Source organism: Mytilus edulis, chromosome 8, assembly GCF_963676685.1.
Source record: "Mytilus edulis chromosome 8, xbMytEdul2.2, whole genome shotgun sequence".
Lineage (NCBI taxonomy): Eukaryota > Metazoa > Mollusca > Bivalvia > Mytilida > Mytilidae > Mytilus > Mytilus edulis.
The window spans coordinates 41,245,887-41,273,870 of NC_092351.1; the positions used below are offsets into that span (position 1 = coordinate 41,245,887).

The following is a 27,984-nucleotide window of genomic DNA, read 5'->3' on the forward strand; positions in this document are numbered from 1 at the left end:
GGTGTAAGAGACCACATATCAAAAATCATAAAACTTGTAGTACATATATAAACCTAAATAGAAATATATTTAAAACATTTAAAAAAATAACAGTTCTTTGAGAGATTTCATGTCCTTTTGTTGATCTTTTTACCAAGTATCCAACATTTGCCCAAAATGCCCTTTTTAGACCGGCCAAAATTAACCTATACTCAAACTTTAACATTTTGTCAAGTTTCGAAGGACAAATGATGCTTATTATAAAAATCAATTCAATTCCAGTGAAACATAATCTTATCTAGCATATTCAAAGTGACAAAATTGTGATATTTTTGTGCAAATTTGGGGAAATATAGTCTTTTCAAGTATATGACTCTGTTAAATCTATAAATAGCGTAAAATAAATTTTTAAAGTCAGAACTTTTTTCTCTTCACTATCATAACATGTATGCGAAATTTCATTTCATTTGGTTGATATGTCATGTGGGCCCACTTATAATCATTTTGCATGGTTCTATCAAAGACTGGGTGTATACAGGAAAACATGATGGAATGTGGTTCACCAATTTCTCATTGTTAAACAGCAGATTGTGAAATAAAGAATCAATTTAAAAGTGTTAAAAATTTCAATAATGCTAAAGACTAAAAGTACCGATCATAGAGCAGATTATTCTGACTGTAAGTTGAAAGCAAATGAAAGCTATTTGAACTATAAAGACGTCATAAATTTTCGGTTTATAACTCGTCACAATTCCAAATAACTGTATTTTTTTGGCTTATGGAAATGAAGTATTTACACTCAAAGATAAATATAACCATTCTTAAAAATACTAGTTTGCATCTATTTGCATAAGATATATAAAATGTATGTGTTTATCATTAGGTTTAATAAACTCCATTATTTGTGCGGAGATTCCAATTGTAAATATGTGTATTTCTTACCACAACGAATTACAATCATAAGGAGAAACGTACTGCTTAATGAATGATTTTACAGTTTTGTTTCATGTACATTGCTATTTAATATAATGTAAACGATGTCTTACCGAAACAGTAGGCTGACGGACATTTGGTTGTTGGCTTCAAGTAATAAACAAAATACCCATTACATCTTTTTATCATCACTTGTATCTTTGAATCATGACAATTTCCATTTAGCGCTGATGAATATGCTATTCTAGTAACTTGTGGATCCCCTTCTTTGGGATATATGTCTTCTGTAGGATTAACTCCATCTGTTATGATTTAAAGAGCTTATTATATGTAATATGCTAAATAATGTACATGTTGTCATAAAATTGCTCATAAATTGAGACAACATTAGTACACCCTGTTCAGAAGTCATTAATTGATTAAGAGAAAACAAATCCGGGTTACAAACTAATGCAAAGAAAACAAATCAACTATAAAAGGAAAATAATGAAAAGACTGAAAACTGAAGTGCAACACAAACAAACAACAATGCAATAAATAGAAATGAACAATAAGATAACAACTGCCATATTTCTGAATTCGTATAGGTCATTTTGCACAGATCACCTGTCCTAGGTCGTTTTTGCGGATTTGTATTTCTGATGCTGACGTTTTAAGTGTTCATTTCATAGTTCTTACTGTACGCTTTAGTGTGTTTACAAAGATGAATCAGGTGATTTCAATGGTCTTATTATTCCAAAAGCAGAAAGATTTTTCCAATAAGTTACGAACGTCATAAAAGAGTGTAACATTATAGACATTTATCAGGTGCAATACTTAAAACCCAGGGCAATTTTCACATAGCTTTACTATGACTTATGCTCTTCAACTTTGTACTTGTTTGGCTTAATAAATAATTTGAAATTAGCGTCACTGATAAGTCTTTCAGAGTGTGTTAATTTACGTTTTTTGATCAAGTTAAGCCTTCCAATTGATAGTTTATCATGTGGTTTTCTCTGTGATGTTATGCTATTGTTTCAGAAAAAAAAGAAAAGGTTTGATATCATTAAAACGTTTCATCTCGCTGCAAGTGTTTTCACCTGTTTACAGTAGTTGTCGTTTGTTTATGTAATTTATACGTGTGTCCAGTTTCTCGTTTTTTATATAGATTAGACCGTTGGTTTTCCCGTTTGAATGGTTTTACACTAGTAATTTTGGGGCCCTTTATAGCTTTTTGTTCGGTGAGAGCCTAGGCTCTGTGTTGAAGGCCGTACATTGACCTATACTGGTTTACTTTTACAAATTGTTATTTGGATAGAGAGTTGTCTCATTGGGACTCACACCACATCTTCCTATATCTACTTATGTAGATGAAACGTGCGTCTGGCGTACTAGCTTATAATTATGGTACTTTTGATAACTAATTAGACATGTCTTGAAATAGTCTTACGACATGTCTAAGTCCAGAGTGAGTTTCACAGAAATATCCGAATTCAGGACATATCTGAAAGTTGGTCATTAAGGCAGGACTACAATAGAGGTGTCTTGTGATGGTCGAAGGATAGTCATACGTTTATTTATGTAAATTAGACTTTTTTGTATATTAATTTGGCAAATTATTCAATTATTATTATTTTATTTTATCTCATTTTTCTGCTCGTAACTAAAATTTTATATGTTGACGAATTATCAACAATGAGGATAAGATGTGTAAATAGCAAGAATGCACGATTTTATTCTTTACACTTAATATACCTGACACAGTGACAAATTAATTTCAAATCAATTGTACAAAAAAAATCCCATCATAATATTGTTGTTTTCTCATTCAAATTTGTATATCAATTTTCATATGCATATTTCTACTTTATTATAATATATTATTGATATAAAAAAAGGGACGAAAGATACCAAAGGGACAGTCAAACTCATAAATCTAAAATAAACTGACAACATGGCTATGTGATTTATGGAAAATACATCATATTTTTACAGGGATTTTTCCATAAATTCATGATAATATTTAAAACTAAACAGGTTATATAGGACATCTTAGATAAAATCATCTAATAGTTATCAAAGGTACCAGGATTATGATTTAGTACGCCAGACGCGCGTTTCTTCTACATAAGACTCATCAGTGACGCTCATATTGAAATATTAATAAAGCCAAACAAGAACAAAGTTGAAGAGCATTTAAAATTCTAAATTCCAAAAAGTGGTGCCTAATACAGCTTCGAGACGAGGTCTGAGATATGTCCTATGATGATCATAAGAGGATTATAAGAGATGTCAAAGATATATCTTATGGCAGTTCTTCGGATACATTCTTGAAGACTGCCTCTCATATTTACGCGAATATCATTTATGAAGCTTAGGATTTTAGGAATGAACTTGAAATGAAATTTTTCGTGTTTTATTGAAAGAATGAATTATAGTTGATCAGCGTATCAATTATTTAAAGTTTTGATTTTTTACCGCTTTCAAACAAAAAAACCTTAAGTCTACTGATGTGCCGCATACACTTTAGAATTGACATGAAATATATTATTCAGAGGGTATTTTTGTTGTAATAATTTTGTTTTGTATTCAAGGAATGACTGTAATATTTTTTCTGTCTATGGAGAAATGACATAAAAAATGTGTAAACACTGAATAACGCGCGTAGCTGGTTATCTAACAGTGTGCACCACATTTTGTTTGTCATTTCTTATAATTTAATTCTTAAATCCATTTTAAACCGCAGAAAATCATGAAAAAACGGTGATGACGTCAGGGTCATATGACAAAATTATGTCTATAGGCTGATTAACAAAACGACGTCAGCCAAACAGACATCCGAAATTAAATTATAAAAGAATATCTTCCAATCGGCTTATTCATTTATTATATTTTCATCAAGTAAATATTGTTATTAACTGGCTGTTTCTGTATCTGTTATAGAGTCGAGGTTGGCTGTAATGGATACAAGACCGAGGGCCACTACAGCTGATCGAAAATCTATAGCAGGGCCAATACAAAAACAGACAGTTCATAAAAAAATTATGAAATGATTATAGACAATTAAAAACGGGAAGCGAATGTCCAGTGTAAGCCCATGGGCCAATACGGCTTTTCTATATTGGCCCTGGTTTTTTTTTCATTTCAAGACTTTAAGACGTTACAACACATTGCAAACCATTTGACCTGTGTATTTTATGATTCTAATCTAAAAAAAATATAAAACAAATGTTTTTATGTATAACAATACCACCAAAGTTCAGGAATGGTCTTAGAAAATGGAAATCGGAATAAAACTAATGGCCTATACAGCTTTTTTGGCTCAGTTTTTTTTTTCGTATTGGCCTTATCGAAAAGCAATATTAACTCTTGATTTATAACGACAGTGGAACGTTTTCAGTATTGCACAATGACATGCTGATTTATCCGTATTACGGTTAATTTGCTCATGTCATTTCATAATTTATTTTATAAACTAGATAATAGGAATTTCTAATGAAACATTTATACTAAAATTATTTGCTAATTTTACTTTCGTGTATATGAACATACTGCCGTATTAATTTTGTAAACACTTCCCACATGAGTCATTGGATACGTATCTGAATAGCAATGATAAAACGCCGTGTGCAAAACAATGCAGCCCAAATTGCAAACATTGTACCATTAGAGATCACCAGAGTTCATTGACAGGTGTTTAGTATTATTTGTCCTGGTCAATCTTTATTTTTATCTACTGGTTCTTTTTTTTAAATTTTGTTTGTTTTCTTTGTGTAAATTATATTATATCGTTTTCTTCGAGATTTTTTACTACCACTTTGGAAAAGTCTTTCGTTGTGGTTATTGTGGTCCATTATCTAAATGAAATTATCTTCTTATTTATGAAAATTCATTTATGTGTAGTCATTTGTTTCAAGTATAGCAATAACTGGTATACATTGCCAATGTACAAGAATTATTTATTCGCAGGCATTAAAACAAATAAGGTCTAACTTCAACTTTCCGTCAAATCATTATTCGTAAATCTGGTATCATAGTTTTTCTATGGTTTTATTACATATTACGCTTACAAACATACAAATTGTGATCTCTTTTTCTGAAATGTATCATTCTTTTTATTTCACTTCAAAAGCATAAGATAAAAACCCAATAACCGTCAATATGCTAAGACCTCTACACAATTAGGTTTGTTTTAACATTTTTATTCAAATATCAAATAAATAGCATAATTTTATAGATAACCAATGAGTAGAGAAACGTTGTAGTTAATTTCAATGTAATTAAAAAAAAACGGTTGGTTTAAAACGCAACGTTAAATACATTTTCAGATATTTTACATTTTGTTTGTTATTGTAGTAATAGTTATTTTAGTTGCTTATACTAGAATATAAACAAAATGTCAAAAACGTAATTAATCCTGAAAATCAAATAACTGAAGTTATTATAGAGCATATAGAATTTCGTAATTTGTAGCTTATGATATAGCGAGAAAACCACTTACAATAGTGTATCACTTACCATTAGAGAGCCAAATAGTATCTTGTGTACTGCAACGAAAACCACCCTTCACACACTCTGTTGGCATGCGTTCTCCGGCTCCACTTGTAATACGATACCATGCTTCTTGAAGTAAGTTGTCACAAATACTGAAGTTCCTAGACAGTACAGCAACAGAACGTCTCCAGTCATCGAGAGTCATATGGTTACCGTGCTGACATGGATCTTGAATATATATATGTTAGATCTGTAAATTTGCTTTCGCAAATTTTTGGTTCTTTCCTCGCCGGGATTCGAACCCAAATATATATATAGCAAAAGTAAATAAACACGGTGTACAGAATGTAAATAATAAAAATTTTAAATTCGCAAACTACATTTCACATAAAAAAAATAACAGTTCGTTAAAATATTGTCACAAGCGCTTTCATGCCTTTTGGCAATCTTTAGGCGACTTTTTAACAATGTCCTTTACGACACTGCCGTTGGTAAGAACAAACTTTGTTTTGGGAAAAAAAGTTGCTCCAACATACGTAACTCTCGTGATGGGATTTTTGGAGGACAAAATGTATCAACAAATTGAAAGTGAATTTGATACAGCTTTTAAAGTGTACATAAAATCGGAATGGACGCGATTCTTAGACGACTGTTTTATCATTTTAAACAAAAGTCACAATTTAGAGAAGTTTCATAGTCTGATAAACACATTACATCGTTCGATTAAATTCATCGAATCAAGCGAACATAGACTGCCATTCCTAGATATTTTAATATTAAAGAATGGAACAACCTTAGCCACAGATATATATTATAAGAAGACGGACACCCACCAATACCTGAATTTTCATTCATGTCATCCTTCACATACGAAACGAAACATCCCGTTTTGTCTTGCACGACGTGTATGTACAATTGGTAGTGATGAGTTCACGAAGTAATTACGTTTGAATGAACTAAAGGTGTTTTTGAAAAAAACAAAACTATCCAAACCCACTAATAGATAAGGGAATAGAAAAGGCAAAAGCAATACCAGTGACGGAACTCAGGTCCACAGCACGTAAAAAGAGTAATACAGAACTTATTTCGTTTGTTAGCACTCATAACCTGTACAATCCTGATGTAGATATATTCAAGTTCATAAAAGCAAATTTGCTGGTTTTACAAAAAACGAAAGAATTAAAAAAGTTTTTTCCTACAAAAAAAAATCCTGAAAAGTAAAAGACAGCCTTTAAATCTTAAAAAGATTTTAACAAGGGCTAAGTTTTATGACCCAAATGGAATGCAATACAACGTTTCAAAATGTAATGACCCTAGATGTGGTCTTGTGAATATATGGCAAACTGCCCGAAAATAACATTAAAAAACGGCCAAACTATTGTTCCAAATGCAGACATTAATTGCAAAACAGTAAACCTAATTTACTGTATTGTATGTAGCACTTGCAAAGAATGGTACATCGGACAGACTGGTATTCAATTTGTCAAAGAGTCCGTGTTCACAGACAACAGATACGAGATTCATCCACACGGTTGCAAGATGTGAGCGAACATTTCGAAACGTGCAGTAGTGGAAAATTTACCCTTATATCCGTTCTATAAAATGAACGAATCGAACAAATATAAAAAAACTGGCAAAGGAAGCATACTTTATAAAGGACTTTCAGCCAAAATTAAACGGATCTACGTAAACACGTTTGATTTATCTCCCCCTACCGTTATTGTAACATAATAAACGTTACTAACGGCAGTGTAACGTTTAGGACATTGTTAAAATAATTTGCATAATTTTCTTAATAAGGAAATTGTTCAAAGGAAATTTGATTTTATAAATGTAAGATTTACTATATCAACATGATGAAAAACTAAAAAAGAGATAATAGGATTTGTATATCGTATTATACATTCATATTAGATGAAAAATAGATTGATTAAAGCAAATTTGATTTTAAAACATTTAACAAATAAATCTTAATGCTATAATTTTTTTCTAAAATTTAAAATGTCATTTTATAAAACAAGCTTCGCCTACTTTCTCTCGACAATGATTTGTTTTGCCCTGGTAAAAAAACGTTACCCTACCTTCTGCTGCACATGCCATATGCATCAGGCATTTTAAGATTGATAACCATTTCAAAGGTTTTAAAATGCGATTATTTGCCATCCTACCCTATCAGAAGACAACAGTTTAATGGTTACTACTCTAAAAGTTATGACTGATCAAGATAATAAATAGGTAAGTAATGCATATATAACTTTCTTATCAAGTTTATTTTGTTCTGTCATGATTTTTTTTCAACTACCAATTGGTTCAAAATTATGTATGCGTCAAACAGTGGAAGGTTTATTAGATATTTGACATTTCTTAAAACTTTTAAGCAAATGTGAATTATTTTTTTTATCAAAGTTTCAATGCAAATTCATGTTCATGCGGACATGATGTTTATATAATTACAATCATTTAAGCTTTTATCTACTTGATTACTAAATTTTCATAATATCAAGAATAAAAACAACTTTTATTTCGTATCTGAATAATTATATTTTGTTCAAGTTTTTGTTTGCTGAAAAATTAACTAAACAATAAGTTGAAACAAAATTCGTGTTTGATATTTTGAAAATTATCACCACTATCTGGTATATAGCATCTACAAGTGTTCTTCTAAACGTGGGTCATTAAGAGACATGTTCTACTTGTATTTTGCTTAGTACAAAAACAAAATGTTATTAGTCAGAAGTTCATCCTTTTCATAACACCGTCTTCGATTTTTGTTGGAGTAAGAAGATTTTTTCACAACGTTTACTTAGTAAATCAAGAAATTTTTATATACGATAAACATTTTTCATGTTTACTAACATTTTGAACACATCCGTGGTTACTTGTATTTGAGACGCAGATATTGTATTATTCATGTTGACGTCTTTAAACAATTGCCTTCATCAAAAGTAGTTTTTGATTCAACAGCTTCCAAGTACGCATAAACTCTCTATTAAGGACATCATCAGCGAATTCATTTCGATTTAAAAAAACAAACTCATATCTGGCAGCTTGAACATTATATCACAATAAAGACATTTTCTACAATGCATAAACATTATGTTGATATTTATATTTATTCAATTTACACGAATATTTTGAAAGCTTCTATTATCGGAGTACACGTCATATACAGTTTTGTGATGTGATTATGGCCTGTTATCTGTCTCTTTCATAAACAATTATTTCTCATATCACAACATGCACAACGAATGATTTCTTTTGAGTAGCTTTCAATTGTCGACTTTGCATATAACAAAACATAAACGGTAGCGTAAAGCTTCATATTATTGTATTCATAATCAGACATACGCATTCTCACATTGGCTTAGCATTTATTTTTATCCTGATTATAACACATTTCATCAGTTTGTAAACTACATCAGTATGTTACTATTTTTGTTAGTTTTGTGAGAGTTTTTACCAGTTTTAGAAAGGTTTGTAAAGTTTGGATGTATATTCTTTCATGTTCATACCTTACTAAACGTTTTTGGACTATTCCTAACAATTGTCTGTGAATTATATCACAGTCTTTTAATATCCAATTTGCATTAACACTACGAGCTACGTATGTCTCACGATGATTACTCAATTGAAAAAGGAAATATCAAATGAAAAATGATTACGAAAGCACGGTCAATATATGTTGCTAATACAAAGTGAAAGCTAATGTACAATCAGCTACTGCTAATACACTTCTACTCAGTAAAACAAACAATCAGATTGGAAACAATATACCTTGCAGCTTAAATGAGGTTTCATTGTAAAATCAAATTAAAATTGGCAAGTTTTGTGAGAAGCAAGTAAGAAGTAAAATTCTCTAATCGCCAAAAAAAAAAATAAGTTTCTCTTAACAAATGAAATTATTTCATTTTTCTGATGAATGTTTACCGAGTTTTCCTTGTTTCATTCAGTTGGGATTTGACGAGTGAATATATATTCAAGTTTCAAGTAAATCGAATGTTGGAATGTAGTTTAAGAATTTTTATTTTGAAAGCTGAAACACACAAGCGAGATACATTTTAAACCATTTTGTTCAACGATTTCATGATTGGAACTTTTTTGGTTTGTATTTGAATGGCAAAAGGGATTTTACTTAAAATGCTAATAACAACAAGACTAAGACAGTTATGCGTGGTCAATATGCTTATACTTAAAGATCATGTTTTTTTGTAATATATATATTCTGAACTTTAATAATCAAAATTCTATATGAATACACGGGAAAATTACTACATACTTTTTGCAAGAGACCAATGAATAGAAAGCAAAAATGAGAGACTAATTTTATTAAATGTTTGGATATGTGCTAGGATAATGAGTATTTGAAAATAATCATCGGATTACCAGTTAATTAGAGAACTAGAAATCGTTTTACAAGACAAATTTCCTGGAGATGAAATATCGTTTAATCATTTTTGTAAACTATAGACCTTTTCATAGCTACAATGTATTTGAAAACTATTGCAAAGAAGCATATATTCGGAAATTTCTGTAAAATGTTTTTAACTATGAATAGAGGTAATTGAACACATTCCTATTAGATCAAACATTACAGATTCTTTTAATGTTTAGCATGCATGTACAGTTGCGATTGAACTACTGTATGTGTCTATCGTCTGAGCACATGCATTTGTAATTAACACCCACTAATTGAGCATCGGATGCCGTTTAATTGGGAACGTTAATGTTAATATTATTACCAGGTTCTCCTGGATTGTTTTGATTTTGTTTTTACAGTGTTACTATTTTTAAATATTTTATCAATTCATGCCCACTTGTATTGTCCAATCGTGTAATCTGTACTGATAACAGAATAGAAATATTGATCTATCTTAGTGTGCAAAATAATGATAGCTACATTATCAAAATGATAGATCATCATCTGTAAAATGAGTATATTATTATTAACATTATTTGTTTTTTCGGATATTTTACTCCCACTGAATTGTAAGTATAACTGCAACTTTTATCACTTTTCTGTCTGTCAGATTTTATATTAAAGACTATGTTTTGGTCGTAATTTTTTTTTTAAATCAAGATATAATTCTATCAAAGATAATTCGTCTGTTTGGAGAAGAAAACAAAATGATTGCGTACTGGGAAAATTGGTCATTAATATTGATATTTTGAATTTCCGTAAAACATACGCGTGTTAAACTTGTTTTAAAATTGGTCATCACTTTCCCGTTCAAATAGTTTCACAATTTCGTATTGGGGCCTTTAAAAGCGTACATTACAGTGTGTGTGTTTTTTCCACTGTTAAAGGCCGTACGGTTAACTATATTTGCTTATATCTACTCCATTTGAACTCTGTGAGATGTTTGTCTAATTGACAGTCATAAGACATCTCAATATTATTTTGATATTGCAGCAGCCTAAATATTACCAAATAGAATATTCTCTTTACAAAACACTGATTAAAATGATCGAACACATTTATCTTTTGCAAAATTAGTAGTAAAAATAGTCTTTACGAATTAACTGTGTTTAATTATATAAAAATATAGACTTTTTTGTAGCCTAAAAACAATCAAATGTAATACCCATTTCCTGTTTATATTTAAAAATTGTATAAAGATATACGACGATCTAGTATGAGTGCAAATACGATATCTCTCCATCCAGTAATATGTATAGTATACAAAGAGACACTTTGTGGAATAACTGTATTGTTTCACCATTTTGAATATAATCATTGCATCTTCAACTTTATAGTTTTTGCAAAACAATACATATATTCTAAATTATAATCGGTTAATAGAGTGTCTGGATGTCCTTGCATTTGTTTTACATAAAAGGTGATCCATGTCACGACTACAAGACTTTAGACACCAAAGACGATTTTAGTAGGTCTACAGGATATACAAAACATGTCTCATTGTGTGACAATACGCTTGAGCCAAACTGGTATCGCATTTCAAGTAAATCAGGGGAAAGAATGCCGACGGAATGTGTACAAAATGGGGGACGATGTGGTGCACTGTATTCTATATGGATGAACGGTAAGATATTTATTTATTTAAACTTTTTAATCAACAAAATGTACATTAATCATACGTAACAGTTTAAAAGATAACAATCGTGCTACGGTAATCTATACATGGGGCAGAACATTCATAGTATTTCGAAAAATTAAAAATATGATGAACAGTTCATTTATTATGATTGAGCTGATGTTACTATCGGGGTGGAAACTTCCTTCAGCGGTGGCATCGACCCATTAGTAGATACCATGCTTAATATTTTGTTCGCAAGACACGTGTTTAGGTTTTTATAATTGGACAAACAATATACATGTCCTGTATACAATCTTCAAATGTTGTTTAAGGACCTTATAAACACATTGATTTATTTTTTTCGGTATCCTTTTAAAAGATATATGAGATAGCCATTGTTCTACAGACATTAACAGGAAATTTTCTGATAACAATTTGTGAAACTAGGTATTAAAACGTATAATGTAAATAATGCTAGAATCATAACATGCATAAGACAGGGCATAATTTAAAGAAAAACATTTGCCTGTCCTTCTGATGTAAATTGAAAATTATTTAAAATTGAAGAGGGACACTGAGTTGGAACCAACTATCATTTTGCTTTGAATAAGAAGTATCTATTTTATCATCGCTAGTAGAGATATTTGATGGACATCTACTTATATTTTTGTCCATCTGATGAGTTAAGCCTTTTTCAACTGATTTTTATAGTTCGTTCTTATGTTGTACTGTTATACCACTGTCCCAGGTAAGGGGGATGGTTGGGATCCCGCTAACATGTTTAACCCCGCCTCATTATTTATGTATGTGCCTGTCCCAAGTCAGGAGCCTGTAATTCAGTGGTTGTCGTTTGTTTATGTGTTACATATTTGTTTTTCGTTCATTTTTTTTTTACATAAATAAGGCCGTGAGTTTTCTCGTTTTAATTGTTTTACATTGTCTTATCGGGGCCTTTTATAGCTCACTATGCGGTATGGGCTATGCTCATTGTTGAAGGCCGTATGGTGACCTATAGTTGTTAATGTCTGTGTCATTTTGGTCTTTTGTGGATAGTTGTCTCATTGGCAATCATACCACATCTTCTTTTTTATATATTTAGAATTTGGACGATACAATTAAAATTATATTAAACTGTATACATGTTATCAAAAAGTAAATTATTGGTGTTTCACATATCACCAAGTTTGATATCGGTTCGATTTCTGATCAGGAAATAATAATTTTGCACTTCCTAGGAAATTTTTGATATTTAGAATTTTCTCAAAATTGTTTCCATAAGTAGATTTTAAAGCTTTTATAATAATTTGAATGAGATTACTATATACGGTAGAATTTGAGAGTGTTTTTTTATGTTATGTGCACGAGGGTTGTCAAACTTCTGTATTATTTTTCTTCGAAATACTTGACACCTAGTAATCTCACGGATTTTTAGTTGGTTGATGACTTATATATAATATTGACTTTTGGTTTATCATGAAATAAGTTTAATCTTTGTTCCTCGGTATTTTTTTTATTTTTTTTTTATATACAAAAGAATAAAAATTTTGTATTCCCCAAGCTAATGTGTATAGAATAGAATACCCTCCTGTTCGAAAGTCAAAATTGGCTTATTTTATTAATGTTATGATCCATATATAGATGCCGCCATGCTAATGATAGCTAATAGCTTGTACAGATAGGCACAGATGACACGCAAATGGACAAATTAAGTTTAGACAAATAACCATATTATATTATTACAGCATTTAAAAAAAATGCACATGCATTTTTTTTTTATGAATATATATTTAAAAAAAATATTGAGTTAAACGGATAACAAATAAAAGAAATTGTGTTATAAAAATAATATAACATCTACGCCCGCATAAAACACAGGTCTTCCGTCTATCTCTAGATTTGCCTTGCTTGACAAGGAACACGCTGTTTATATATTTTTGAAGCTTATCTGAAAGAATATTGTGTAGCAAATAAATATTCATTTTGCAATTTGCAATCAATTTTATTCTTCAAAATCGACAGATTAATTGCATGGCTTATTTCTTTGACATTTGCATTGAAGGTCATTAAAATAATTTCAATATTCAAATACTGGGCTTCAAAAATCTTTTCTATTTAAATTTATATGATATTTTCTACAAAATAAAAAAAAATTAAAAAAGATAATTGTTTCATGAGAAAGAATTTAATTCGGGAATGTATTGTCACAGTTGTTGGGTATCTCTTGATCGCAACAGCAAAATGACTCTTCGGCAGAAATAATTTAAAATAACACGACAGCTCGATTGCTATAACTGACTAGATGAAACCAAACATATATTGGAATTGTTATAAATTAAAATAAACAAAAACATTGGTTGTCCATTAAAAACAAGATAAAATAAACAATGTAAAAGTTTATTCACTTATTCTTTCAAATTTAATGGATAATCCCGACGCGCAGGTTTTGACCCGGTGAAAGTTTTCTTATCCTAATTTATGTCATTGACACTAATTAATGTCACATTTACTGTTTATGTATGTTTTTGGTTGTTAACCCACGTTTGACAATATGACGAAACTTTAAACATCTGTCATACAAATTGGAAGCTTTGCAAGTTATAAATAAAAGTTAAACACACTAACTTCTTCGGAAAATGCCTGTACCAAGTAAGGTATATGGAAGCATTCCGATGAATGATTTCGGTTGATTATATCAGTTTAATTACTTTCCCGTTGATGAATTTGTCCTGGAGTTGAATTTTTGTTAAGCATTTTTTTTTATCTCGTTGATCACTGAATGTGACATTTTTTTAACTATTTGTCTTTAAATTTATTTGAAATTTGTCTTGTTTGGTATTAGTAATAAAATGACATAATGATAGATGATGAGGGTTATTCCAATCCAATGTGACAGTGTTAGGATTTGAAATTGGTGTAATCGGTAAAAACGATAATAATAATTTGACACGCTTATATTTCAGACAACGAGGCAAAATGTAAATATGTTATTTATCACAAAATTATATTTCTTCCTAAGGGACATTTCCTGACACGGAAGAGGTGGCAAATGTTACAGCTTGCACTGCAAGTTATTCCGGAGACTGTTGTAGTCACCCAATGGACATACAGATAAAAAACTGTTCAAGTTTTCTGGTTTATAACCTGGTTGCAGTTTCATCATGTCCTCAAAGATACTGCTTCGGTAGGTATTGAATTATAAACGCTGACGTAGAAAAACGTATAAAATATCAGTAAATAAGTTTATCATACTTTCATAAAAAAATAATAAAACCATGAACAGAGAAAATCTTTAACTCGAAAAATAAGATGTGTATATGTTCCAGACCGTATGAGTATTTGGACCGTACGCGTACGGTCTGGACCGTATGCGTACTTTTTCAATATACGCATACGGTCGGACCGTACGCGTACGGTCTGACTAATATTAAGAATTTGGTCAAGTTTATTAGATACAAATGTATATAACAGATCAACATAACTTATATCTCAAATTAATATAAAAAGTTGAATAGTTATTGAAATAAAAACTTAATATTTTAACTATTTGTAAAAAATCAGGCTTATTTAATCTGTTAATCTCCTGTACTCAGCATGTCAGTAATTCATTAATTACAGCCCAGTATGCTCATTGAAATTGAAGTTATCGGAAGTAAACATAATGTGGGAGGACATTGTTTTAGAATATTTAGGAACTTTACAAAAAATGCATATGCAAAGGAACATGCATGAACAAAACATGTTAATGTTAAAAATATATGACGTTCCTTGTGGAAGCAAGTGTCATCTTGGGCCAGAGTAACAAAATAGGATTCACGGATATAAAATTAAACAAAATTTAATATTTAATTTTAATTGTTCGCTTATTCACTTTGTCCATCTAATTGTAATAATATCAATTTGTATAACTAAAAATAAAGATTTTGATAAATGTTTGTCAACATTTAACCCATATGATCCCAAAACATGTATGGTCAGCTGGACCGCACGCGTATACTCATACGGTCCGACCGTACGCGTATGGTCGGACCGTACGAGTATACGTATACGGTCCGGACCGTACGCGTACGGTCCAAATACTCGTATGGTCTGGAACATATATATTTAACACTAAAATATTTAGAAAACATTTATTGCAAAAGTTACAAAGGCGATACTTAAGACGCTACTTTTTAAATATCGAAAATCCTTAAACAACTACATGTAGTACTACTGCTTATGGTTGTTTTCGTCTTCGAGGGTTGCACAACCCTAGAGGTAATGATAACATGAAATATCACTGATATGCTCACTTTCATTAAATTATCTGTTGAGTAATTTCTAACACTACGATTTGTCCAACTCCTGACAAAGATTGCCTTAGCAGTATTTAGGTTATTCTTCGTGGAATGCTCTTCAACTTTGTATTCAATTTGGCATTCTACTGTCTAGGCTTGAGTGCCACTACGAAAAAAATGCCGATGAACCACGTGTTTGACGAACAAATGTATAAACATTAAACCTCTAATGTGTTTTACATACTTTTCTGTAAAGGATATCTGTTATTGAAGCGGTTATTATTTTTGTGCACACCTTTAATAAAGTGTACAAATTTCTGTTTTTATGCGGCAGTTCTACATCGAACAAACAACTGATGCCAATAAAACATACTGTATGCAGTAAATCAAGATAAGTTAATTGTCATGGAGATAACGGGCGTTAGTCCGTGTGTCCGTCCATCCGTATTTCGGTCGTTTTTCCGTCCGGTCTTGTTACCGCTCTCACAGGTACAATTTTTGACAGAATTTTTATAAAAATTATACCATTGGTTAATATCGGCAATATCTCGGACAAGTTTTATCATGGCAGACGATCGACTTTTTTTACAAGGGTTATTCTCTTGGAAATATTGAATGTTTGGAAAATTGCGCCGTTAGACCCATCACGGATACAGTTCTTGCCAGATTTTTATAAATCTTATACTATAGGTTATTTTATGATCTCTGGAAATATTAGATTGATTGGAAATGTCCTCGTTAGTGCTCTCAAGGGTGTATTTCTTTTTATATAAAACTTATAGTATACTATGAGTAATGCCCTAGTAGGTCTGTTTGACATATTTAATGAACAATACAAAAACAATTAAAAACTTTGAATTTTTTAATACTAAGGCTTTTCAATCTCAAGAATAGATTAGCTTGGCTGTATTTTCGGTACCGAATGCTCTTTAAATTTGTACTTGTTTTGGCCTTTTTAACATTTTCTGATTTGAGCGTCACTGATGAGTCTTTTGTAGACGAAACGCGTGTCTGGCGTAAATATAAAATTTCAATCCTGGTTTCTATGATGAGTGGTTATTATTTTTGTTTTATGTAATGAGTTAATACTTCAGTTTCATTATGTATATCTGTTATATTCATTTGATAAAATTTACTGTTTGCAATGGCATTAATTGTTCTAAATAATAAGGATGTTCTTATCCCAAGCATAAAAACTTAGCCGTATTTGACACAACCTTTTTCAACTTTTGATCTTCAGTGCTATACAACTTTGTACTTTTTTTCGATCTTTTATATCTGGGCGTCACTGGTGAGTCTTGTGTGGACGAGGCGAGTTTTTGGCGTAATAAATTTTTAACCTGATGCTTTTTGTTATTCATTAATCATGTGTTTCTTTGTCTAATACGTTTTCCTATTTATTTGTATTGTAGTCCTGTAATATCAAGTTGTCATTTCTATGTTATATTTAACATTGCAATTAAAGTGCGAGGTTTGGCATGCGACAAAACCAGGTTCAACCCACCATTTTTTCCTTTAAAAATGTCCTGTACTAAGTCAGGAATATGGCCATTGTTATATTATAGTTCGTTTCCGTGTGTGTTACAATTTAACGTTGCGTCGTTTGTTTTCTCTTATTTTTGAGTGTAAATTGACATTGCAATAAGACGTCTCACGGTACTTGTCTATGCCAAATTCATGTATTTGGTTTTGATGTTATATTTGTTATTCTCGTGGGATTTTGTCTGATGCTTGGTCAGTTTCTGTGTGTGTTAATTACATTGTAGTGTTGTGTCGTTGTTCTCCTCTTATATTTATGCATTTCCCTCAGTTTTAGTTTGTTACCCCGATTTTTTTTTTTTTGTCCATGGATTTATGAGTTTGAACAGCGGTATACTACTGTTGCCTTTATTTATTTGTACCCCGCGTACGCGTTTTATTTATAATTGTTTGAGGTATTGCCCCTGTATATTTGAAATATTCGCAACGCAGGTTATTTTCTGCAAAAATGAATGGCAGTGTGAGGACACATTATTGTATCATTTATGTTCACCTGTATTGTATATTAAGAAGTCTACGAGAAAATCTATTTTAAGCAGATTATGTGTATGTTCCAAGTTGCATGTTCAGATATCGGTTTCAATTTTGTTAGAAACAATTTCTGTGTGCATAACACATTTTGAGTTTTGTTTGTAAAAGCCTTTAAAAAAATGGATTCAGAAAATAATGCTCCGTAATTGTTAAACACATTGAGCATTTCGTTTTATACCTTGTATACCATTCCATTATTTTAAAAAAAATACTTTGTCTTTAAAAATTTTAGATGATGTCTAGTTTTAACTTGTTTTAAGTTATGCAAATAGGGGATTACTTTTCTGATATTTTGTTAAGTATAATTTGTCATTGTGATGAAGTTATCTTTATTTAATAAATTGTCATCCTTTTTTGTAGGTTCAGAAATGCCTTGTCATAAAGGCGAAACATCATTGAATGGATTTTCTCCTGGTTGTAAATGTGAGTTTTTAAGTATAGTATTTATATATGTAGCATTATGTGAAATTATTTTGAAAAGAAGATATTATAAAATATTAATATTACATTTAGGTATATTGGTTGAGACTGTACTTCTCACAAAGAAAGCAATTCATAAATCAAAGAATATAATTAAGTAAGAGAAGATTTACAAATCAAGAAGTTACATGTATACGTTCGTCATACTATGCAAGTAATTCTAGAAATTAAAGAAGAAGTCCTATTTTGAATTTGTAAATTAAAACTTGGTAGACAACAAGAAAAGGGTTATTTAGAAAAATATAAAAATACTCACGTTTTCTCGTCGTGGATCTCCGCAAACGTTCAACAAAGCGACATATATATGTTTAAGTCTAGCTTTGATAAGATATCAGGCTTATTACTTGGTACGCTTTACCCGAGGTTCGTCTATTTAAATCATCAGTAGTAATAACCACAAATTCAAATGTACAACGAACCACATAGTTTCCAAGTTCTTGTGTTGCAATCTCTGACCAAAACATGAAACAAATAGTGACGAAAATCAGTTTTCAATATGCAAACATTGGATTCCATTAATAGAAGATATTTATTATACCTAAAAAAAGATTAAAAAAATCAAATTTATTAATTTGAAGACTTTTTTAAAAGCATAAGAAGCTGTTTATTTATACTTTATATGATATCTTTTAATAGATGAGCCGTGTTTACCGACTAACTACAGGAACATAGATCAGTGGGAAAGGTCAGTTGGTAATATAAATGGTGGACAAATATGTGATAATGTTTTAGAACCTGGATGGTATCGCCCTATAAGTAAAGCTGGCAAGGAAATGCCAACGAGTTGTCCAAAAAATGGACAAAAATGTGGCACAACATATCCAATCTGGATGAATGGTAAATTTGCTTCTTTTTTTTAAGAAACATGGATTTAAGAGTTTGAACATCGGTTTACTACTGTTGCCTTTATTCTGTTTCTAAATTAAATATTTGCATCAACATTTTATCTAATTGTCTGATTACAAAACATAAGATTTAATGGAAAAATATAATTTAATCGTAATTAATAAGCTTTGTTGTTTAATAAGATATTTTATATCTGTTTTTGTTGTATAAAAGTTTTTCTAAATTTAAATAATTTGCTTCATCTTTACTAAAGAGATTTTGTATGTCAAAATAATAATGTTGTTAATTTGTAACGATTATAGAAACATAATCTGTTGTCTAATACTTTATGATTTAATATTAATTTTTTTATATTGTAAGGGTAAAAAAGTAATGTTTTTTTTACATAGGGACCAATCCTGGACCCAACAAGATTTCAAATGTGACGGCATGTGTGTCGAGTTATAATGGGGGATGTTGTACCAGCTCATACGACATTCAGGTCAAAAACTGTGGAGGATTCTTTATATATAACTTGCAACACACAGATGGTTGTTTCCAAGCGTATTGCTTTGGTTTGTTTGTTTTCAAAGTAAAGACTGTTATCTATGTCACTTCAATAATATATTCATTTTAATCGATTATGTTAGTGATAATGTATATTTAAAGGTTTATCACCAAGGGATGTCGGGATAGGTCAAACTTAAGACCGGCCGTAGTTATGTCTTTCTTCAGCCGATCCTGACACGTAGAGGTTTGATCAACACCATACAAACCTTAAAATATGCATTATCTTAGTTATATAGCGTTGAAAAATATCATTTTCTGCAAAGGTTTGCATGATTTGTATCATATAATTCCGATTACATTAGAATTGAATATTCTTATCCTATAACGATAATAAAACTCCAGATATATAAACTTCTGAAACCTTTATCCAGTAACATTAACAATTTAACTTTAATTGCATGTAGTAAGAAACAAACAAACTAACGGTGTTTGACAAGTATAATTAATTTTGCAAGTTATTTATAAGTAGTATATTAATTTTATAAAGGAGAATGCTGTCATTATGTCTTAGTACTAGACATGTTTATCGCGGTGAACAAGTTTATTTTTTCAAAATATTTTGATAGAATAGAAGGTATGGATCAAGTTAAAGTCATATAAAAAGAGTTTGTGAATTTTAAAATTATCGAATTTTTAAACCGGTGTGAGAAAATATACTAGAGGTAATCATGTATGCACGTTTTTTTATATAGTGATTACGAATCTAAAACGTATTAGCGACAATTAATATTTCAGTTCATTTCCTTTAGTTTTAGTTGACCGCAAGTTTATTGATTTTCATGTTTTTTTGTCGAGGGGTACCAGATCGTTATGTTGATTAACAATCGATACCGATCACGTAAAGCATGCGACTAGCAAATGTCATGGTATAGCCATGGTATTTGTTTTTATATCTTTCATGCACATCCACTTATTAATAAAAGTTTGCTTTATTAGTTGTTGAATGATTTATAATTTTCCTCTTTCAAGAATCAGTTATTACTATTTACCTTTCGGTGCATATTTTTAACATTCTTTTTTCACTATTGTCACCTCAAACTTGCACGGTGTGATGGCAGAAGTTATAACGTAAGGTATTGTCTATAAAGTCACTGTATACAGAAAGCGTATCAGCAGTCTAGTGTACGTGAAGACACTAACTCAAAAGCAGTACGTTAGTGCGTTTTTTGGTATTTCAGGCTAATTAACGGAGGACAGAATGTTTTCCGCCGAAACACAAAAAGATTGAAGATTGAAAAGAATAACCCTCTTGACAGTAACGCACGATAACTTTCAAAGATTTTAATGTTTAGTAAAGTTTGCATTTTAATCAGGGATAATAAAAGTATTTAATCCTTGCAGCAAATTTAATTGAACTTGACATTGTTTGCGTTGTGTCTTCAAAACACAGACCTATCGTTTTGAAAGAAAATAACGACTTAAAGATATGTAATTGTTAAATTATAACTGAAACTAGTCACAGAAACACAAAATCCGAGACGTATTGATTTTCCAATTATGAATCAGTGTTAAGGACTACAGTGTACCTAAAGGTTTAAACAGTGATAAAATATTGCTCAAAACATAATAAAATTTTGGTAATGAATCGTGAAAATTGTAAACATCATTTTTTCAGAAACTTTGGAATATTATATGAAAACAACAACCTAAAGGTTGAAACAATGATAACATATTGCTCAGAACATAATTAAAGTTCAGTAATGAATCATGAAAATTGTAAATATTATGTTTTCAGAAACTTTTGAATATTATATGAAAACAACAAGCTATAAATTGCATGCATTCGAAACGCTGTACAGGATTTATCTCCATCTGGAATGGTCAAAACCGACTATATATTATATTTTCTTTATTTTAGGAACTGAGATACCTTGTCCCTTGGGTGAAACGTCTGATAACAATTTCACACCTGGCTGTGAATGTAAGTAAAACGATTTATCTGATTAATATCAATATACTTATTTTTCAGATTAAAAATTGAAAATGGAACAAATAGAAATATAGGTTTAGTTATTTAAGTCGAAAGGTTTAAAAGTGTTAAAATATATCGTAAAAATCAAAACGAACAATAATAGGCGGAGTCCTATACATCAGATTTGTAAATGATATCAGAGCAGAGAGAGCAAACAATTTATTGTTATCACAAGTTGTTTTAGAACACGAGCATTAAAAAGTAAGTATATTATTTCTAAACTTCACTATATAATCTCGTATTGTATAGGCAATCTCAGTTCATGTAACATCACTAACTCATTTCAAATCAATCACATCGATTAAGTTGCGTAATATACATTCACGAAGCTGTTAAAGTTAGGTCAGTCTAATTAAAAGGTGTGATGCTACAGACCGGCACAAATAAAACAAAACACTAACAAAATACTAACTTACCTGTTTAAGAGAACTCGCAGTTGGTGAGAAATAGGTGAAACACACTAAATACTAATAAATGTTAATGCTTTCAAGACTTCGATCTATCAGTATACATCTAATGCATTTAGTGCAAACAATTCAAAATTAGTATGAGAAAAACACAGGCGTGTGCCCTATCAACAATACATACTTGTAGGCATGATGTATGACTGTAAGTATTCGAAACTGTAAAGAAATGTTTATTTTGTTATGTTTTAATTTAATTTGTTTTTACAAAACCAATGATTCTAAACGTGTCGGAATTGTCTAGAAAACTTAGGCTTTAAACCTTGTAAGTACAAAATTTATCGTATAATCATTTTTCATTGATGTTAAAGGGAGAATATTTATTTTGTTATTAGAATAAACCATGCACTGAGTAATTGAAAATATATCTCATATTAACAAAGAACACGTAGACTTGTTGTCTATTTAATTCCAAATAAAATATTTCCATTCTGTAATGAATATTTTCATGTGTAATATTTTTTCTAATGTATTTTGGTCTACCTACAAGTAAACTACGGAAGTCTTTCTTTTAGTCGACCCATGTCAGAGTATCAATTATAATACATTAAAAGAGGAAGTTAAGAGATCTTCAAACTATACACTGCTAGCAGGAGATGAACCAATTGATGACAGCAGTTTAAAGTCTGGGTGGTATAGGATTGACAGCAGTACAGGAAACGACATAGTGACAAAGTCTGTAAAAATGTATCAGTGTGGCACAATTTATCCACTTTGGATGAACGGTAAGAAAGTATGAAGACACTGGTGAATGTACCAAGTTTAAATTAACATGTTACACATTATGATTATGGTAACAATAGTTTGTCCACGCCTAGCAAGTTAGGATACTACAATGCTCTGTTTTGATTTCTGTTTGATTATTACAATGCATTTCACAAGCGAATACAATGTGTGTTTCAAACATTTTTTAGTTGTATGTAGGGAATGCAAGTTAGAGATTACTTGAAAGTTTAAAATAGAAATTGAAGCCGAACGGAGTCAAATACATTAAGAAAAATATGGCCACATAAATGTTTTATCATTACACTGCCTATAGTTTAATATAAGAGCAGAGGGACTTTTTATTGATGTTAGTTTAATTGTCAAAATAACATTAACCGGATGTGGCCTATCTATAGTAGATCTTAATGAATGGTTTCCTTTAAATTGGACTGTTGATGTTTTTTTTTCTCGATCTAAGTGATGTAGGAGTATATAGTAATCACTATTTTATATCTTCATTTCGTTCCTTTTTGTAGCGTTTGTATGCCTATCCGCATTTTTCATATAAATCATTGGTTATCACAGTTTTAGAAAAAAATGGTCACCGTGTTTCAACAATTTAAATTTTAAAAATACAAAACTTCAGTGTATCTATAATACGTAATTTCATTGAGTACATTGATGATTCGATTGCATATAATTTTCTTAGAACACATGAACACGTCAAAGTATTTGCTCAAAGGCTGAGGTTGATTATAATAGGTAAGCGCTGACATGTTTGTTTTGTTCTTTTAATTCAAATTACTTCTGTGATAAATTGTTATCGTAAAGCTAGTTATTATCAGTTATCAAAATAACGTATGCTTTTACAATTATTTCAATGTTTAAGATACTCTTCCTGCCAAACATGACAAAACCGTTGAAAGAAAGATTTGTAGATCTGGACCTAGTGGTAATACATGCGTAGAGGAATATAAAATGAAAGTTAGAAACTGTGGAAAGTACAGAACATACTTTTTATCACCGACAACAGTTAACTCAGGCTATTGCTTTGGTAAGGAAACAACCATATTCGTATGTCCTTATTGTGTGAATTATTATCTAAGAATAAAAATATGTGTATTTTACAAAGATTATTTAAAAAGATATATGCATATTTGAGCAGTGAAAAGTGAACTTGAAGGAAAATTCAAGAGTGAAATTTCTTTATCAAATAGCAGAAATCAAAAGAACAAACGAATGAAAAACAACTGTTATATTTCTGACTTGGTTCAAGCATGCAGCTATTAAGAACATGATGTATTAAACCTGGTCTTATGGCTAATTAAACCACTTTAATTCTATTACTAGTATATTGTCAACTAAGTTTGAAAAAAAATCATAAATGACATAATAGATAAAATGTCTAAAATTGGGGTACAGCAGGCAACATTGTGTTATAATATTAATTACAGTAAATACTAGATAACACTAGACGGGATGTATTTATACCGAGCCACACCAAATGTGTATATTTGTAGAAGGTCTACACAGTAGAGTTTTAAAATACACATAAGCATATGAAAATACACTTTAACACATAATACAAATCAGTAATAAAGTTATGACCTCTAATGTAAGTTTCAACACCATCATGTATTATTTTTGAAGTTGATACGGAATATTTATCGACATGATATTGGTATCTTCCGATGAACTTTTTAAGAAAGAAAAAAAGACATTCTTTGACATAATATTGTTTCGTCAACTTTCGTCTAAGGCACTGTAGACGTTTCAAAAAGTCTTGAAAGAAGCTGCAAGCTCTTATATATAGAATGAGTTAGGAACTTTATATTTCATATGCAGTAGAAGTTGGCATATTGCTGTTAATGTTGGGAAAAAAATTATTAAAATCATCTCTTTCTTCGGAGATTCTGGTTCTTAGATTACCACTTATATCAAGTTCGAGGTTTATGTCTAAAAATGAGGCGGAGGAAGCTGTGTCTGTTTTTTTTTTTTTTTTTTTTTTTTTTTTTTCTTAATTTATAGCTCTGATGGATATATTGATGAAGAAACATCAGTATATCTGAATGATAATTGTGTGATCTTGCTTCTTTCATATGGTAGTTTTGTCACAAGTGTTAAAGAAACTCCGACTTTTATGAAAAAAAGAAGAGTTCGGTATGGTGATCTGCATATGTCGGTGTCATATGAATGCCGACCATTTGTTGGAAAAGTCTCCGTCCGGTTTCAACCAATTGGTTGTCCATAAGAAACCCAAGAATACTGATCACTTGTTTCTCTGTGTAGCATGTATTACCTTTCTGTTCATTTTTAACAAAATATACCTTGTGATTCCCAAATAAATAAATTTATAGCGTATCCTACAATTTTTATATTGATATATATAAACAATATTTATATACAGCAACTTATACAATATTTTGCTTCTTATCTTTCTTTTTTGCATTATAAGCGATGATCATGGTAGCGCAATTACTTAAAATATATATAATAGTCATGAGGGAGGAAGACTCCTCTCCCATTGGAAACACATCGGGACAAGTACAACTGACGAAAAGACGAACATCAATTACGAGACTTAAAAATAAAAAATAAAATTGTGGAACAACTGCTCCTTTTTCTTCTTCACGTGGATAATATATTTTATTGCACTCTATTGCTGTTAACAATTTACTTAGTGTACAGAATTGCACTAAGTATCCCTGATATATTAGTTATTAGGTATCCAGGGAGAATATCTAATAAAAGTAAATTGATGTTACATTACAATATTACAATATTTTAAATGATTTCATGTTTACCGGAGAATTTCACTTCCGTCCGATAGTTGTTTTTGATATTAGATAAATGTACATCGTATTTGCCATCATCAACTTTGTGATTTGGGTAAATTTAATTCATAATACTTAGACAGTTTGTCTTATTTAAAAGGTAAGTTGACCATAATTTTCGTGATGTTTTGAATCATAATCGAAGAAGGAACAACTGCTCCTGAAAGTACAAATCTGATTATATATACCATACATTTAATCCGAATCTAGGGTAACAAGATCTTTTTGGTTAAAACAGGTGGAATATATTTCGTCAATAGTGACGCAGATATGCCATAATCTTCATAATCATTCTAGAGTTGTTTTATTTTCGCTTTGAACTCTTGTAAAATAGCTTCCATGTCAGTAGTAAACCATTTAAGGAGTGAAGATGGAAGGCCTGCAGGAGTATGAAAAATATGTAGGCGCTGTTTGTATGATGATTCATATGATGATATGTATAATTCACAATAAGAGCATTCAAATCATTCTTTTGTATTGTTATCTCTAGTTCTCAACCTATTGTAGTCAATTTCAAGAATCAAATCAAACTGTATCTCTAATCTTTATTTCAAATTCATTAAAAAAAAACATTAAACAATGTGAAAACATTTACAATATATAGAGAAGAGAGACGAAAGATACCAGAGTGACACTCAAGCTCATAAGTCGAAAATAAATGGACAACGATATGGCAAAAAAAGAAAGTAAACAATCAGACAAACAATGGTACAACAAACACAACATAGACAACTAAAGACACAGCAACACGAACCCCACCATATACTGGGTGTGGTTGCATGTGCTCCGGAACTGTAAGCAGAATCTGCATCATGTGTTGCACCCCTGAAAGGACATATTATATTTCAATCAGAAAATCGAAAAAAAAACCACGTTAATTTGGGGCACAATCGATTTAAATAGGAATGACGGTTTCTTTTTTAATGCGATAAAGCACGATTTTGTTATGAAAAGGATGACATGGGGTTTTATATATTTCAGGTACATTAGCTGAACCGATGTCACCAAATCCTACAGAAGGTGACGGTATGCACTAACGACGTAGTCTTCAATTTGATGATTTAAATTTAATAATAAAACATTATAAAAAGGGAATTAAAGAATACTAACACATATAGAAAATCTGTCAATTGAAATATTTTATAAAAGAAACTATCTGTAGCACAATGTTTAAGGATAAGTATGATTTTTTTTATCTTCATCGTACATTTGTATAAATATCAGTGCATCACCACTTCATAATGTTTAATAACTCAGTTTTATTCTTTCAGAAAGGATTCAGTTCTACATCTGGATTATAATTTCTTTGACAGTGATTATTTTGCTTCTGATTGGAATAATTTTATTTAGAAGGTTAATATATTAAAATATTATATTTTTATTCTTAAAAACAGTTGACAGATAATATTTTCTGCTATGTCTTACTTTTAAATTATAACTTCAAATCAATGCCAAATAAGCTTTAATATAAAAATAAGGCGATTTGGTTAGATTGTCTTCGAAACGGCTATCCCTTAGATACAAATTAGGTAGCTACGTATATTTGCAGGAAGTTAAGTCGCAAATTCCTTCTGTTATTGAAATGTGAATCAAATAGCAATAAAATCATCAACATCAAATATAAATAGACTCAAATAAAGATGGATGTATAACTGACGACAATAAACAAAATTCCTGTCTTGGGACAAAAAAATTACAAAAAATTACGAATTGAATAAGTTTTTTCAAAATAATGGATCACAGACAGTCTTTTGTTTCTTTGTTTAACATTTTCTCTATTATCATTATTATATCTTAAAATAAACATATCTGAGATGATACATTTGTCGTATGATCATTCAATAAACATGAAAATATATGAAAAGAACCTTCTTTGAAATTTTTTTTCTATATAATTGTTTAGTTATTTTTTTGCCAGATTTTGGAAATGCAAACCAATTGAGAAGTCAAAGATTTCGTCTACAGTACATACTTCCCCTCCGACGTATGATGAAGCAATGCAGAATGGAAAAAAGAAGAAAGAAGCATTGTAGCAAAACGAAGCATCACATGAAATTTTAAAACCAAATATATGTTGGTGAATGATTAATTATTTATCTGATTATTGTTATTTGATGTAATAACCTAAATATTGCCATCAAAAGGGAAAAGTACATCCATAAATGGACCAATTACTGTAATCATTGAATTCTAAAAATTAGAAAAATATAACTTGAAGTTGTGGAAGGTCACAAGTTCCGATATAAACATAAACAGTGATATAAATATTTTGTGACCATGTGTTTTTGGATTTTCTATGTATGTTTTATTTCCTGATTTTTTTTGCCATTGCGTTGTTGTTGTTTTTTCGTTGACTCATTTTTGAATGTC

The 27,984-nt window shown here is 30.4% G+C and overlaps 1 protein-coding gene across 1 annotated transcript; it reads left to right on the plus strand.

The window, feature by feature from the left end:
- Positions 1 to 11,228: 11,228 nt before the first annotated feature.
- LOC139485584 (uncharacterized) lies at positions 11,229 to 27,956 on the plus strand. The gene is made up of 11 exons (XM_071270174.1): positions 11,229 to 11,426; positions 14,437 to 14,601; positions 18,125 to 18,187; positions 18,881 to 19,081; positions 19,480 to 19,644; positions 21,498 to 21,560; positions 22,591 to 22,800; positions 23,670 to 23,834; positions 26,596 to 26,640; positions 26,886 to 26,967; positions 27,533 to 27,956. Exons 1-11 carry the CDS (start codon positions 11,363 to 11,365, stop codon positions 27,645 to 27,647), a joined length of 1,338 nt encoding a protein of 445 aa, XP_071126275.1. The 5' UTR covers positions 11,229 to 11,362; the 3' UTR covers positions 27,648 to 27,956.
- The last annotated feature ends 28 nt before the right edge of the window (positions 27,957 to 27,984 follow it).